The 16,761-nt window shown below is 43.9% G+C and overlaps 1 protein-coding gene across 1 annotated transcript in view; it reads right to left on the reverse strand.

The window, feature by feature from the left end:
* Nucleotides 1–16,761, reverse strand: part of LOC306737551 (protein sidekick-1-like) — a gene marked incomplete at both ends in the record, with an annotated part of 212,119 nt that overhangs the window by 78,398 nt on the left and 116,960 nt on the right. The window contains one exon of the mRNA XM_079219286.1: nt 6,761–6,787. Within this exon, the coding sequence (XP_079075412.1) occupies nt 6,761–6,787 (27 nt within the window). The remainder of the gene's footprint in view (nt 1–6,760; nt 6,788–16,761) is intronic.

Genomic DNA, 16,761 nt, shown 5'->3' on the forward strand with positions numbered 1-16,761 from the left:
ACACGGCTGCATGATATCAAACACAAAGTCTCACACATTACACGGATCACACTCTCCTGTATGCACCATGATACCTTTTTTCTAACGCACGCATTTAAAAGCACCGTGACCGTGTTCTTGGTGTTATTTGATTTAACACTGTATGCATTTAGCCTTTTAACTTTAATTAGTTTAATAACAATATTTTGTCTGATGACTTTTTTTCTCTTATCCACCCCCGATTTCAACAACCCAGATGTTGGACGATACATTTCTGGCTTGTTAATGTTAATGGCTGCTGTCAAAAGCTTTGTCATAAGCTGTGGTGTATTATTGTAGATTTAAGTGGTATTGAGTAGTATTTTAAATGTCATGATAAACCTTGGTCTTGACTGAGACAGATATGATATGGATAAAACGGCTACATAACAGATGGACCACATTTTACGGCCATCTGTGGAGCAGTATCCTTCTTTTTTTAATCATATTTACTATTCATAGTACAATGCAACACTGTCACTTCTCTCCGTTGTCAACACTTTTGATGATGCGCTCGTCTTCATTGAATTAAACTATATTTTAATTTTCAAGACAAGACTCATGTCAAGATCAAACCATGCAGTTTAGACAATAAAAGCCATACCTTTTGGTTATTAAATCATGCCCAACATACAAGATTAATAAAAGAGCTCACACACAAATATGCTCGAGAAAAAAGACACATAAGAGGGATTGATTGTATCTTAGATTGAGATTAGTTAAAGGGGAAGAGAATTACAGAATACGAAAGAATAGCTCCAAAGTGTGTCCAATATCTGGGAGACACATTTTTAATGGTTGCACTGGTGCGCCTGACATTTAACAAGTCTGTCTCTGTATGTGTGTGTGTGCGTGTGTGTGTGTGTGTGTGTGTGTGTGTGTGTGTGTGTGTGTGTGTGTGTGTGTGAGTGAATCCGCGGCCTGTAATCCTCCTTGAGGACCATAACAACCTTAAAACATTCCAGTAATTCAAAGTGGAGACAGGAAAAAAGAAAAGACAACTATTTACTACTGCTAAAAAAGGAACTATTACCAATTTGTATGGGAAGCGACAAGAAAGGGAACACTTAAAATGCATTATTGCGACGCCAAAAGGCCACACGGTGCACCTAAATGATGTGTTGGTGCATCGAAATGCAAAAAAGTTGGAGGCAGCAGTGAAACCAATATAAAAAGTTAGTGTGGAGCCTGAGAGAGGATAATGGTGACTGGCAGTGTGCGTCTGACTGAAACGAAAGATAAATGAAACTCTCCATTTATTTCCACTTCTTCTAAACTGCTATTGTCTTTTATCCCAGACATACTTTCCCAATCGTACACACACACACACACACACACGCACGCACAGCACATTTCTCTCTTATAAACAATACCACTCTTTGTCAAAGACGCCACTGTTCTGTCTGAAACACATTACCATACAGGCTATAATGATGTATTGGAGACAGTATGATGGTGTGTGTGAGTTACAATGATCGTGTTTAGAGAAGAGTACCGTGGTTAGAGAGTACGGTGGTGTGAGTATGGGAAGAATGATTTATGCCCTAAAAGGTGTGTCGCAGAGTATGGTGGTGTGTGTGTGTGTGTGTGTGTGTGTGCAAGATTATGATTGTGTGTGTGAGAGTATGATTTATGGCGGGTATAGCCTCTCTTAAGAAAAGGACACTCGAGGATTGTTATCAGTTTGAAATGTGCTGAGCAAATCTGCTCAGCAAAATAGTATGAAAACAGTCGAATAAGCCAATGGAGAGAAGAAAAAAAAGAGTTTCGCAATGTTTTACCGAATGCAAGAAGACTTGTTTTACTCTTCGGTGTACGATCGTCAGGGGGCTTCACATGGATAGGCTGTATAACCGATGAATAAGGGAGGAGTAGGGACTACAAATTAACAGGCTAGGTCTGATAGGGGGGCCGGGGTGTAAGGAAGTGGAGTACGGAGGGGAGGCGAGGAGGCGCTTTGATCTCCCCTTTGATGGGAAAGAGGAAAAGGTGGTAATTAACTCGCTGCTTTTTATTCCACCCTCTCATTCTCTCATTCTCTCTTCGTCATTTTTTTTTCCCAATCGGAGAGAAAGAGCTGAAAAGCCGTATCCCCCTGTCACATGAAATAAGACATGAAGATAAGACGCACACACACACACACGCAGACACACGCTCTGTACACAAAATACACAAAACTCTGTCGTCTCGTACGATGTGTGTTACAATTTGAACGGCTTGGAGTCGGAGAAGTAATGATAGGTTGCAGCGGAGAGTGGGTGGAAGATATGCAGAGACAGCGGGAGGGTGCACAGGAAGAGGTGGACGCGGAGAGAGCAAGAGGAGACTGTCCATTAGCCGGCCGCTCCGGAAAGCAGAGGTCATGCTGGGAGTAGTCACCATCAGTGGAGCCTTAATGGCAGCAGCGGCCGCCGATAATGAGCAGAGGGAGATGTGAACCCAACCTGTTAACTTGGGCCTCGAGTCTGAGGGTAGCAGACAGACAAATCAGGACAGCAGGAACACTGGTATGACACGGGAGAACAAGGAGGGGAACGAAAAGGGCTCGGAGGAGACGGATAGATGGGGAGACTGCGCAGATGGTCTCCTTCTTCCTGGAGTGACAGACATGATGGTAGAAGTAGAGGGGGAAGCAAAATGCCATATGGTTGTGTGATCCGCGCTCTTCTTTTCTCTCTGTCAGCGTGTCTAACATGCTCTTTCTCTGGAGAGATCTATATCATTTCATCTCAGTCCGTATCTCTAATTCCCTGCTGCCTATCTTCCCTCCTTTATTCCCTCTCATCCCTCTTATCTCCTCCTTTTGTTGTTTAAACAGGGATTATTAAATTAATCTTCCTCAACCTAAACAAGGATAAATATTCAAACTGGCAGACAGTGTTACTTTGTGTGTGTGTGAGTGCAAGCTGTGGCAGCTAAAAAGGCTCCCTGTAACGATCCTACAAAGAGAGTCCAGAAGTTTAATCTAACTCTATTGGATTCCTCATTTAGCAAATGAGAAACACCATGTGGCAGAGAGAGGGAGAGTAGGAGTGATGGAGGGAAGAGAAAAAACAAACTCAGGGAGGGTTGTAGTATAACGAAGCAACATCAGAACAATATCATTAAAGAGAGGGATGATAAAAAAGAGAGCTTTTAAAAATTAGGGGTTAAAAGTATACATTCTGGGTGTCTGCTATTGTGTAGCACCAGAGAGAAACTGACGCATTGCAACGTTACAATGCTCTCGTCATTGCAATCATCGCTGATTGACAGTTAAGTACTGCAGAGGTGACACAGCTGTGTGAGAAAGTGTGTGTGTGTGTGTGTGTGTGTGTGTGTGTGTGCGTGTTATTCAGATGGAAGCAGAAACCTCCTAAATTAAATCAAAGATGGGAATGATCAAAAAAACAGGGCTGGTAAAAGGATTGCTGCAGCTTTAGGGCAGGAAAGAGATAAAGATGGATAAATAGAGAGCGAGAGAGGTGGATGAGAGTGAGAGAGATACAGAGAGAGAGAGAGAGAGAGAGAGAGAGATGAAAGGCTATTCCAGCCACAGATTACAATGTAATCCCTCTTCGAATGGATTCTCTCAGATTACAGCTTGTTCTTCTATTAAATCTGTCAGTCACTCCACACTCTCTATTGTGTCAGTCGGTGTGTGTGTGTGTGTGTGTGTGTGTGTGTGTGTGTTTGTGTGATCTTTCTACGACTGGAGATCTGTGTGTTTTAAGACCTAGAGAGCAGACAGACTGGCTGAGGGGTGAACACACAAACACACGCGCACACACACAAATCTACACAGGAGGATGCTGGAGTTAGCTGACTGTGTATTAATAGAGTTGTCATATATGTGTCTGCAGGGTTCACAGCCAACCAACACATATCACACTGAGACCGCATACACAACAGAGAGAGAGAGAGAGAGAGAGAGAGAGAGAGGATGGGTTTGAGAGAAAAAAGAAAGAGGGCGAAATTGTGAGAGAGAACGCACCGAGAAGGAAAGAAAGCTGGAAACGAGCGCTTAAAGAAACTGTAGAGCGTTTAGAAGGGAAAAAAACATTTTTTAGGGTAAACATAAATAAATAAAGAGGAGAAGGTGATCATTTGCTGATCTGTCTTTAGAATAATGCATGTGTGTGTGTGTGTGTGTGTGTGTGTGTGTGTGTGTGTGTGTGTGTGTGTGTGTGTGTGGTGAGTGTTTGTGCGTGTCACTGCACTCATTAATGCTGCATGCGGATTCTAAGGCAAGTGTCACCGTCTGACGACACTTGCCTTAGAATGCCAAAATGAAACCACAAGCCCCACACACACACACACACACACACACACACACACACACACACACACACACAGGCAAATATAAAGCCACAGCACACCAAGAGTAGAAGATCCAAGCCCTAAGGGGAGACAGACACAGACAATGGGAAGCAGTGAGAGGACCGAGAAAGATGCCCGATTTTAAATATTCATCTCTTCCTTCAGCTGCCAAATCCTCTATCTATCTCTGTCATCGGGCCACACAAGTGACGGAGGGCGGAGATGAGGAGACGGTGAAGAAGGAGAGGAAGAAGAAGGCAAAAAGAAAAACATGTAGCAGTAATTGCTCAATGATTATATTTGATTCATTTCGAGCATCGTATTAGTTGCGTTAGTTTTTTCAAGGTGTGGGGGCTGCTGGACAAAACCAGCAATGACATAATGAGGTAACATTTCATCATCACTATACTGGAATAAGGGCACGTGCGATTGCTTCATGCTCGCAACCTTGTTTCGGTAGAGCGAAAAAAACTCAAACTTCCCCTATTAATTCTGAAAATCACCAACACACGACAGTGGCTCATAGGATTAATTCTTCCCGGAAAAACTAAAATAAGGCATTCACAAAGCGTTCGTACTCTGAAAGAAGAACCATGTCAGGACAGTAATACTGCCACAATTGAAGCAATGACAGTTTGAGCCCATGAAGGAGCCTTACAGCGGGACTCAAGCCCTCTGTGTTCTCTGTAACTCTGTGTTTGCATATCAGCAGAGATAAACTCTCGTGGCTCTTGTAAGTACTTGGGCTCGGTCTGTTTCTGCAGCGAGAGGCTGCTTGAACGTCGCAGAGAGAAATGCAGGCACGTCGGCGAAAGACGCTCAAGTGGCGCTGTGGGGGAAATGAGTTAGCGTGTGAGGAGCAGACAAAAATGTGCTCCCAAAGAAGTGAAAAAGGCAAAGCCTAGACAGTTAGACCAGGCAGTTAAATGGAGTCTGCCACCACAGTAACATGGAAACCCTCTTCTCACTGCAACATCCGACTGCACCGTCTCTTTTCGCTGCCACACGGCTCACTAAAAGCTAGCAGTGCTGCTGCTGCTGCTCAGACAGAATCCACCTGTCGAGGCTCTGGCACAGTTGCCCTTGTGTGATGAAATACTTTACAAATGAGTATTTTCTCATTTAATTGGGAGTGTAAGTGCAAAAAAAGGGCAGAAACTATTTCAAGTGGAATCAGGGTGAATTGAGGGTGACCGTATTTTCAAATCCCTAAACCGTTCATACACATGGAGTGTTTTTATTGGTACTTTACGAAGGAAGGAGAAAGCTTTCTGAAAGGTTTTAAGAAAAGACAGCTTTCTCGTCCGCTAACCGCTCTGAAAGGTTCTTTAGGAAAGCATCACCGGAGAGTCCTTGACAACATTACATTGATGGGATGAGACACAAACACTGTTGAGATCATGCATCTGGTGCATTATGTCTTTATATTGTGTGGGTACTTATGAGACGGGCAGAACATGATCAGCGTCTTTCAGAGCACTGGAAACAAGTTTATTATTATTATCATTACTACAATTCTGGTGAAAACCGGGACAATTTGGTGGTGACATTTAAGTGTTTGACAGATATTTGTCGGAACCTTTGTTGGGACAATTCAGGACAAACCGGGACGTCTGGCCACCGTAAGTGAAATGATATGGAGAAAAGAACCGAATAAATATGTACAGCTATACATCGGCTATGTTTACATGCATGCACAAAAATAAGAGTAATACAATTGTTTGATTTATCTCCACTAGGGTTTTCCCATCTGTATCTGAATTCTCGGGTGTAGGCTCACTGGAGATTAACAGCAAAGCTACATATGAATGAATGACAATGTGGACTGCACAATATATTTTAATCAACATTTGGGTTCTACATGAAATTTTACACATTGCCATTATTATGCAGACAGAGAGAACCCCGCCCTGAGCCGTGTGCACTATTGCATTCTGGGGTATTGGTTGCTTAAAGGTTGCGACTGAAAGGTGGCCAGTTGGAGGCCAGTTGGTTAATTGTGAACTGAGTGGTAAAGTGTGACGTGAAAACAAAACGACGAACGTTGAACACTATTGCCTCAAAATGAATTCACATCAGATTTTCTGAGAAATTGGTTTATACCATTTGATCACAATGTGATTCCACTGAAAGACATTATATTATCACACTGCCCGAGGCTGACCTTGAGGTTGGAAGTGTGCCGCTGTGGGTTTTTCTTACTGGCAACAAGGCAGAAACTGTGAAACTACGCCGGTGGAACGTCTTTTACAGCATGTGCCCACCACTGCTGCCAGTATATGACATGCAGCAAAGCATTGAGATGAGCAACCCTGAGCTCCGACCTTCTGGAGGGAGGGAAGGGTCACAGCAATATTTGTCTCTTCTTTCGACAGAGCGGGAGAGAGAGAGAGGAAGAAGCAGCCAGAGAGAAAGAGAATGTAAATGTTAATGGGTTCTTTACCTGTTGACCCGCGGTTCTTCTTGCCAACTGTCCATCAGCCAGAGAGAATGGGATGACGAGAAGCGGGACAAAAGGGGAGACAGGGAACGGGGGAAGGAGGAGAACAGGAGATATGTAATTTAGATTTCAAGTGTTTCCTCGGGGCGCAGCAAAAAGACACACTTAGCTAATACACTTTTTTTCTTCTTCTTCTTCTTCTTCTTTCAAAAGAACAAGAAAATAGGCTTTCACAAATCAGCAGCTGTGAGGAGTCTCAGAGTTGAGTAGGCACACAGGAAAAGAAGACTCTTCTGAGGAGGAGGAAAAAACAAATACAGACAGAGAGCCAGATATGGATGAGAGGGAGGAAGAGACAGAGAAGAAGAGCGAACGGCATGTTATCATGGAGTCCAGAGGAAGACGAGCTGTTTGCAGCCCATCCATCAACTGCTAGCTACCGAATTTTGTCTCGCTCATTCCCTCTTTTCTTCTCCCTCTTTATCTTCCCCCTCTGCCTTTCTCCCTGTATCTGTCAGAAGTCTGGAGGTGGCAAGACTGTAGGCTGCGAGAAAATGATGGCATTGACATTCTACGAGCAGAAAATCTACATTCACCATTCATCTATCAATACATTGGCCCTCCACACACCGATTCAGCCGCTCAGACACTCACTCAACTCTTGAGCGCCGGTTGTGTGTCTGTGTGTGTTTCGATCCGAGAGTGTGTGCGTGCGTGGTGAAAAATGTGTGTCAAAGGCCTAATTTAGATTCTGACGTATCACATCAGCATCAGCACAAAGTTCTTTCAGCCTGTGCAACACACACACACACACACACACACACACACACACACACACACACACACACACACACACACACACACACACAGAGTATGGGGCAGGTGATGAAGAGTGAGCAAGCAAGCTGACGGGGAAGAAAACCAAAGCAGCTCTCAAATGTATGGAAAAAAGCTAACTGAGGGGGGATAAGAAGTTTATTTCTGTCCAAAATAAAGATTAATCTGTTGTGAACGAGGGTTGCTATGGAAACTCAGTACTTCTTGGCATCAACTGAAATGTCTCCAGAGAGTATCAGAAATTGAGTGCTCAAAGTCAGGACTAAAAGTCAGATGAATAGTTTTTTTTTTTTTTATCAAATCATATCTGATTAAAATCACAATTCTGACAATGTAAGACTTCATTTAGACAATGCTCTATATTTGTATAAACTACATGTTTTTTTTTCAGAATACTGGAGGTCCTGGTTCCAAACTATGAAGTTTATAAACCTACATTATTGATAGGATGTGAATGAAAGTTTAACTGGGTGTGAGGCGATCCACTGAAGAGATCCTTGCTTGGATCAGGGCCACAGAAACTTGGCTCCGATGAAGCGGACACACAGGTATACGCTCAAAGCCGCCCTCTACAGACCACGGCACACTGCCCGGGCCTATTGTAAACACAGCCGTTTAACCAGAGCACCGCTTGTGCTGTTAAGTAGCAGTATTGGGAAAGACTATTATTTTGGAGAGTCTAAAAGAGGGTCAGGACACACACACACACACACACACACACACACGATGCCCACTGACACACTAACAGAAAGGCTTTGGTCTGGGGGGCATGCAATCCTGTGTGTGTATTCAAATGATGTGTCACACCGAGTCATCTTCACTTTCAAACGGGAGCAGAGGAACAATGGGGACATCAGGGGACAACAGAGCGAGCGTGAGCTCACAACACGACAACGCGCCTGACGTCCGCAGAGCTGAATCCACTCGGCACATTTTCCAGTGACTTTCACTTCCCTCACTGTGCGAAAACGCCTGGGATTATTTGTTGTCTTAATCAATGTGTTTATCGATGTGCATTTCACTGCAGAGGGAACGGCTGTGGCGAAGGCGCGTGATGCTTTACTGATCCGACTCTTAGCCCCTCTGTTCATATCAAATATGAGCGGAGGGAACAAAGTGCTTTTCAGAGACCTCACAAAAAGGAGAAAAAAAAATGCAATCACAAATATGAAAGGAAATACTCGAGAAGAGTAAAATACAAGCACACAGTTAAAAACACCTTGTAAAAGAAATGTTCAAATAAATCATCTAAAAGGGATAACTATTAAAATACACTTAAAATCAGGTTGTAAAAAATGTGTCTTATAACCAGAATCAAAGCAGAAACAGGGTCAGCAGATCGAACTGGTGGGCGGGTCCAAAGCTGAGGGGCGAGAGCTGCAAACGCTCCGTCACCCTTTGACCTCAACCCGGACCCTGGAACAGCTCGCAGGCCGAACACAGCAGAGTTCAGAGGCCCTTTTGGACAGTGAGGAGTTCACGGATGCAGTGTCAAGCCGTGTAACTCATGAGTCAGGTTTCAAAGTGGATCCGAATAGAAACTGGTAACCAGTGCACGGAGGCCACAAGCTGGGGTTATGAGAGAGAAGCGCTTGTTCTTCGTCAGGCGTCTCGGCTGCAGAGTTCTGCCATGAAGCTGAGCTCCATCACGGGAGCTGAGGAAACGAAGCGCTACACAGTCCAGCAGTGAGGAAATAAAAGCAGCGAGATGAGACACAACGATCCATCAGTCTAATCTCTGTCCACGTCTCAGTCCTCTTAAGGAAGGTGCCACTATAATGCATGAAGTTGGCAGTTTGGTTTTACGTCATATTCTTGCTGGATGGGCGGATCGGCTCTCATAGCGGCTCATAGTGGGTGAGGGCATTAAAATACACTGAACTGAGCATCGCATAGTATCGTCGTTTCTTCTGGGGAAGTAAAACCTGTGAGACAAAGTGGAATATATACTGTATATATACATATATATATACTGCAATTCATTTTCAGTTGGATTCGATTTGTTCAGTCATATGGAGTACTTTTATTTTGAGATTTGTTTGAGTGAGAATGAGAGATGATCCTGTAATTTGGTAGTTTTGCAGTCAATGTTTTATTATGAACATATAATTGAATTTAACTTTTGATGTTTCTGTACACTACAGTTCTTAGAAAGTAAGAAATTGAATTTTTACACAAAAGAAAAATGAATCTCTGAATCTCTAGCATGAATCATATTCTCTGTATTGCCAAAAGATAAACATGGCTCTCATCATGTCTGAGTTCGCAGAAACATGATCGAACCAATGTTTTTGTGTTTTGTCCAAAGTTGAGTTCCTTTGCAGTGCCTTGGTATTTGGGATAAACCCTTATCCGAGCGGAGGCGGGACTTGATCCCCTCAGAGTCGCTCAGAGTCGATGAGAAGCCCCTCTTTGTTTTGTCAGAGTTGGACTCCAAAAAGTTGTGTGACATCAGCTGTGCAGCTCTGTGGTGCGTCCAGCTGATGTGACTGCGACTATAACTGGATACAAAACAGGCCTTCTCCGTGTCACGATTGATATAAGGTGATGTGTTTAAAATACAGTTTGGGGTTGAGGTGAAAGTGTAAGTGTGTGCCTAAGTGTGTCTCAGCCTTGGGTGTGATTTGTATTCATGAATTCACCACCGGCCACTCGGCGGCCTGAAGGACCTGGAGACAAGCGGGTCAGCGCGTCCTCTGTGTGCCCTGTGTTGGTGTGCGCCCCACAGTGTGTGTCTGCTATTCAACGCAACAACCTTGTGTCGCTGTACTCTCCATGTGTGCAAAGGCTGCTGCTGCTGCTATGTGTGCCATGTCTCACTGTGTTAGCATCCCAGCTGACCTGTGCAGGTGACTCAACTATTAGCTGCAACCCCCCCCTAAACCCCACATGACCCCCGCACAACCTCTCGACACACAACCAGTCCCCGCCGGGTGTTCCTTGCTTCCTTTTTTTCCCATCTACATACAACTAGACACTCTTTGCCCTTGGTGACAATCTATTCTCCTGCTCAGCCTCGCTTCATTCTCTCCCAACCACTGTCACACTTCCCCGAGCGAAAGGATACTTTTTCTTTTTTAGCAACACATTTGGGTCTTTTCTCTCTCACTCTCTCTTTCTCTCGGCTGTTTTAAACTCAGAGTTCAACCCCCAAACCTCCTTACCATTCCAATTTGCCCTGTCAATCACACTCTCCCTTCACTCGGTTCCTTTATCTCGCGCTAAAACGCACACTGACACACACCTATTTGAAATTCATATCAATGGCCATACAGATGCAATTTCCAATCCTGACACATTCACAGAGAGAAAAACAAGGACAAGCGGACACCGTCGACCCACACACACACACACACACACACACACACACACAGTGTTTGGGAAAATAATAAGCTGGCTGGAGAGTTGACCTCAGACCTCGGAGGAACTCCTGACGGACCCAGATGGTAAAATTATGTAGTCCGTATTCTTCCTCTCATTTCACCCAGTAGTCTGTCTCACTTTGTAAAACTGACCAGAATTTAGGAGGGTCATCAGTTATACGCAGCATATAAACAGCAGCGAGCAGGGTTACACACTACACCTTAGCTTTTTCCCCACAACCCTACGCTCTGCTCCCCAGAATCCCAGCCGTTGCTCAGAATCTCCTCCTCTACATAAATGTGGACTGTGGGAAGGTTACATCTTCCTGCTGTCTGCCTGTCTCGAGCAAAACACTAGCACCAGCTGACCTTTCCAATTTACCATGTCAATCATGTCCACACACACACATACGCATGCACACACACACACACATGCACACACACACACGCAGACACAAATAGCTGTTATGCACAGTCCAGTCTCCCACACACATGCAGGGAAAAGTTGGTGTCAATCATCCTTGTTTAGAATCCCAAATGTCACCAGGTTTTGACATTCTCTTTGCTCACTGTCAGAAAGAAAAAGAAGCTTAGCTTATCCCTGCCTTTCTTCCTATTTTTTCTCTACATCATTTGTACTCTCCTCTACTCTCCTCTCTTCTCATCGCCTCTCTCCAGACTTCAGGTTGGTTTGTGCCCAAACAGATGCCTGCACTCGAGATTAAAACAACTCTAAACACAGCGATCCCCTGCTAAACATTACCTCTTATCACCTCAAGAGTCAAACAAAGAGCACACAAATGAGACGGTGAGTAACACAAAGCGATTGAAATTGATAAAAAAAAACTAAAACATCCAGCCTTAAAAAGAAGTACAAAGTACAAAGGAAATGTGAAAACAAAACACAAGTGCCATGTTTCATTACAATGATGCGAAATAAATGTAAATGTTCGATTCCACGTGTGAGCCTAATGATGGCATGAAGGAAAAAAAGAGAGAAATAATTTACAATTCAACAGAAGAGTGCTGCTTCCGCAAATTTGCGCCTCTGATAGGAGACAGAGAGAAAAACATAGGACGCCTCTGATCTTGCAGAAACATTAAAAGGCGAGGTGGAGAGAGAGGACGTGAGGGATGAAAGACAGGGGGAAGACATGAGACAGTTGAAGTGAAGAGGTGGGGCGTTAGAAGGCAGCGATGTGACCACCACCTCCGGCTGGCTTAAGGGACCAGGACAATGAGGAGATGCATCATTACTAAATCAGGTTGTTTCCTCCTTTTTTTTCTCCTCTTCTCGATCCAGTATGCTGCAGGGTACTCCCTTATCTCGCCCTCCTTCTTCACTGTCACAACGTCTTTGTCTTTATCTTTCTTCCCCTCTGCTAGAGAAGCGACAGATCACAAAGCTCAAGGTTCGGATCGAGTCACGGTTTCGAGTCAAAGATCGGATGAGCAGGGAAAATGTTACTTTTAGAAATCTTTTTTTTTGGCTCTAATACTGATTTACGATCATCGATGAGCCATATTATCGGTTATCGGTTTTGTTATAGCAGCTAGTAAACAAAGTTACAGACAATTTGTTTCACCAAGGTCCCAAAAAATATAATTTCAACCGCACAAAAGTCAGTGTAAATGTTTTTATTTAGTTATAGTCATCTATAGTGGTCACTGCGGCCCGTTACACCACTACTCTCTACTGTCACTTGTCTCTTCCCCAAAAGACTTGAAGTCTAAGAGACCCTCAGCTTAAGTAAATAAGCCGCATATATAAGAGGAGACTGAATTTTAAGTGCCTCCTTTAGAAACAAGTGTTTTCCCAGCTCAGCATTCGCCGACCCCGTGTGGCTGCTGCTTTTGACACAGTCCATTCATTTACATGGCAGCGAGGTCTGGAGGAATGTGGCAGATCAATGGACGGCAACATATCCTGGCAGTTCCTCGGGCTCTTCCTTAAGACATTCGCTTACAAACTCAAGTGGAATTTAAATGTGAATACTTTACGAAGAATTTAGAGGATCCTCCACGAAGAAAACCACATTATATTATACCAAAGTATTCACACGCAAGAATACAGTATATTCTTAAGAGCTGCAAGTTAAGATTCTTTTTTATTATCAATTCATTCATCCGATATTTTTAAGGCCCCCTTGCACTGAGCAATTTGGGGCCATCTCCGATCAAAATTGACAGTCAAAACTTTGGTCGTCTGTTCAAATTGAGACAAATTGAGACTTAAACCAACACTTGCAACTCAACTAGTCAGAAACCAAGCCAGCATAATGCTTCTGCTAATATCTACATTTGATCTCACTTTCTAAAATTGACATTTCACCATCAATTTCACAACGCTAAAGCTTGTTTATTGCTTCACCACGTTTGCATGGGAGTTGTTGATGTATCCGTGCATTCCCACCAACAAAAGTAATGTGGCGGGAGCACTTACTCTGTCAAGCGTCAGATAACAGTGAAAAGTGTCCATCAAAATCCCCCTGTCCTCCAGGAGACGCCATCAAGTTGCTTTTTTTGTGTTCAAAACCCCAAAATGACCAATTTAAAATGATAACACGCAGACAAATCCTCACTTGAGAGAGGCCAATAATCCGACACCAATTAAATGCCCTAATACAGGAAATAGAAACAAATCAGCCAATCATCTGATAATTATCTAAATGTCCCGCAGTATCTCACGAGCAAATACTCTCTGTTTACCTGAACGTGAGGTGATGCTCATCTCGTTTACTTCTTATGACAATACACTAATTGTCTGCAAACAAAGCCGTATTTAATTACGCTGCGCGTTAGCCTGCTGCCGGGACAAACGAAAGCTCGCGTCCACGCTGACTGACTCAGTGTCTGTATGTATAAGCGAATTTATGAGTGTCCGTGTCTTTACGTCTATGACTATATGTAAAGCGATCGCTCATGTGGGCAAGAACAGTTAGGGTCTGTGTCAGAATAATGGCTGAGCTGATTAAGTGGCTCAGAGATTGATTGGTCGGGTCTGGCGGTAACAGATTCATTAGAACAGTGATAGATCAGTGAGATCTGGCTGCAGCTGTTCCGCCTGACTCCGGACAGCACGGCCTGGTAATGGACATCATCCGTCTGTCTGTGGATCACAATATGTCCACACGCACGTGTGTGTGTGTGTGTGTGTGTGGCATACTCGGAGGCTACACACATCTCCTCTTTTCTTCAATCACTCCAAACAAGCAGGCAGGGGAGAAGGGAGTGACGGGGAGGTAAGTAGGGATGAGGAAGAAGGCGGAGAAGGGCGGAAACTATTTTGGGATTAAAGGCCCTGTTGATCTATTCCTGTTTTCAGCATCCTCTCTCTCAATCTTCAACTTTTACACTCTGCCTCTCTTTCTTTCTTCCTATCCATCTCTATCGTCCTCAAAGCGTTCCCAATTCTGCTCTCGCTCACGACTCGTCTCTTTTTGTATGACTTCCTGGTACCCAACCCCTCTCTGTCTTCATCGCTTCTCTCTGTTTTTAAACTGTTGTTATCTCTTCTTCTTCCACTAATTCTTTGCGAGTACTTTGTTCTGCCCCGAAACTGCGATAAAGCCATTGCCCAACGTACAGACTGATAGCGCAGGGGACAGGAGGACAAACACACGCACACACAGTCATACAGAAGTGTGTGTGTGTGTGTGTAAGTTTGTAAAGGGGTGTGAAACTAAAGCACCACCCACACAGTCTTTCAGACCGTGGTGTCAGTGCAACAACTAATGAACAAGGGATAAATGTGTGCTTGTGTAGAACTGTGAACTTAATTTGTTTGTAAGTGTGAATACCTGCGTTTATTGGTACGAGAATTAGAAACATTCCTGGCTCTATGAATCTAAATCTACGGGATTTATTTACAGCAGATTTTATGGAAAGTCCAGCTTCACTGTCCACCTTTGACCAAGTGAAAACAGGGTTGGTGAAAAGTGAAACTGTCACAGTGTCACTGTTACGTTTTTTTTGTGTTAATTATTCCGTCTCTTTCAAACTCTCAAACCAGAGGTGATTGTTGGAACAATGGAACGAGTTATATTTTGGTTTCTGTCAAGTAAGAATATGAAGTGTGTTTCGATGAGGTGAAATGACTTTGGTCTGACTGGAGTCTGGCGGCTTTGAGGAGATCACATTAATTGTACGTTTTGAATCTTCATAAATTATAAATTATACTTCATTTATCATATATTCACTTAAAGGGAAAAAGGGAGGTAAATAAGCGTGTCCACCCTGGTGTCATGTTTCCATCACTGCCCACCGGATCGCACACATTGCTTCTTGCATGACTATATCTTTTGAATCTAAAATGAGATGTGACATTCCTGCTAGGAATTTGGTATAAAATATATTCCAATATTTGAGGATGTCATAGATCTAAGTTCGCTTATTAACTGTAGCTTTACAATTTGCCTCTCCTCGCACACACTGACGGAGGAATAAACGAGTATGAGGTTCAGTGTGTTGCTCAAGGACACTTAAGCATGCAGAGAGGAGGAGTCAGCCCTGCGATTAGTGGACAACGTGCTCTGCCTCCTGAGGCACAGGCACAACTAAACACTTTCTACACTGAATTTCCATAAAATGTAAATGCATATTGCTAAGTGAAGCGACCGACGACACCATCACCTCAGTCTCTTTGCCCCCTCCATTCCTCCATTCCTCAGCACCTCATCATCTCTCCTCCTTTTCCCCTTTATCTTCCTTCTGTTCCTCCGATCCAATCTCTCCCCATCATTCACCGGCGCTGTTCCCCCCCCCCTAAATCTCTCTTTCACTTCTGTTGCTTCAAATTAACATCTGCTGACTGGCCTGCTCCTCCAATAACCTGTTACACCCAGCAGGAAGCTCTGACACACAGAGACAATCAGTGCGTTCGCAAGCACAATAATATTTCATTTATATTCGAGATACTCTGAAAACTGTTTATGAAAACCCTGAATATAGCCAGTGTGCGCTGATTCAAGCTGGCATATGAACAGCGTATCCCGTTGGGTCGCTCGGTTTGGAGTCGTGAAGCCTCGCGTACTTTCACACAGCGATGAGTATCAGAATAAAGCTCCAGTCGTGAACACAGTGGGGGAACTAAACCGTCTGTTTCCATGCACACAGCGTCCAACATGAGGCCTTAGCTGCAGTGAAACTTCTATTCTCAATATTACTGTTCATGCACACTCACTGACTGACACACACACACACACACACACACGGTCTTCGGTTGCAGCGTGCACAGCGGTGTGGTCATAAGGTGCAGCGGTGTGACTGACATGATCATTAAAAATCCCGAGCACCATGCTACTTATCTGCGCACTTGACACTTCATTCAGCATCTCGCGTGTGCTTGTGCATTTCATCTCTTTCAAGGAGCCGAGACGACAACCCTACTAAGTGTTTGCCTGGAGAAGTGCGGACGTAGATGGCACATCAACTCTGTTTTTGCTAGTTTGTCATCATTACCACAAGTAATAAACTACGAGGCGTTCACCACTAAATCTGAATGTACAACAATAGGCAGGATAAAAACATGGTAGTCAAGTGCATATTAACATGATCATTTCCTTAACAGAATTATGAAATAAACAATAGAGCAGTGGCCCTCCAGAAAAGTACTACTGGGCCCTTTTGACTCCCTTTTAGACAACGCTGGCTCACACATCGCTCACACACAGAATCGATCGGCGATCCGTACATCACAGTTCCATGAGTACAATCGGTGCCTCCCAGAAAACAGTGTTGGAAAGAAACCCGTGTGACGATAAAACCTTCAGAGCTCCTCCCCGCTGCTGTTCTCTACCTCCGCAG

Source organism: Taurulus bubalis (genome assembly GCF_910589615.1).
Source record: "Taurulus bubalis genome assembly, chromosome: 6".
Lineage (NCBI taxonomy): Eukaryota > Metazoa > Chordata > Actinopteri > Perciformes > Cottidae > Taurulus > Taurulus bubalis.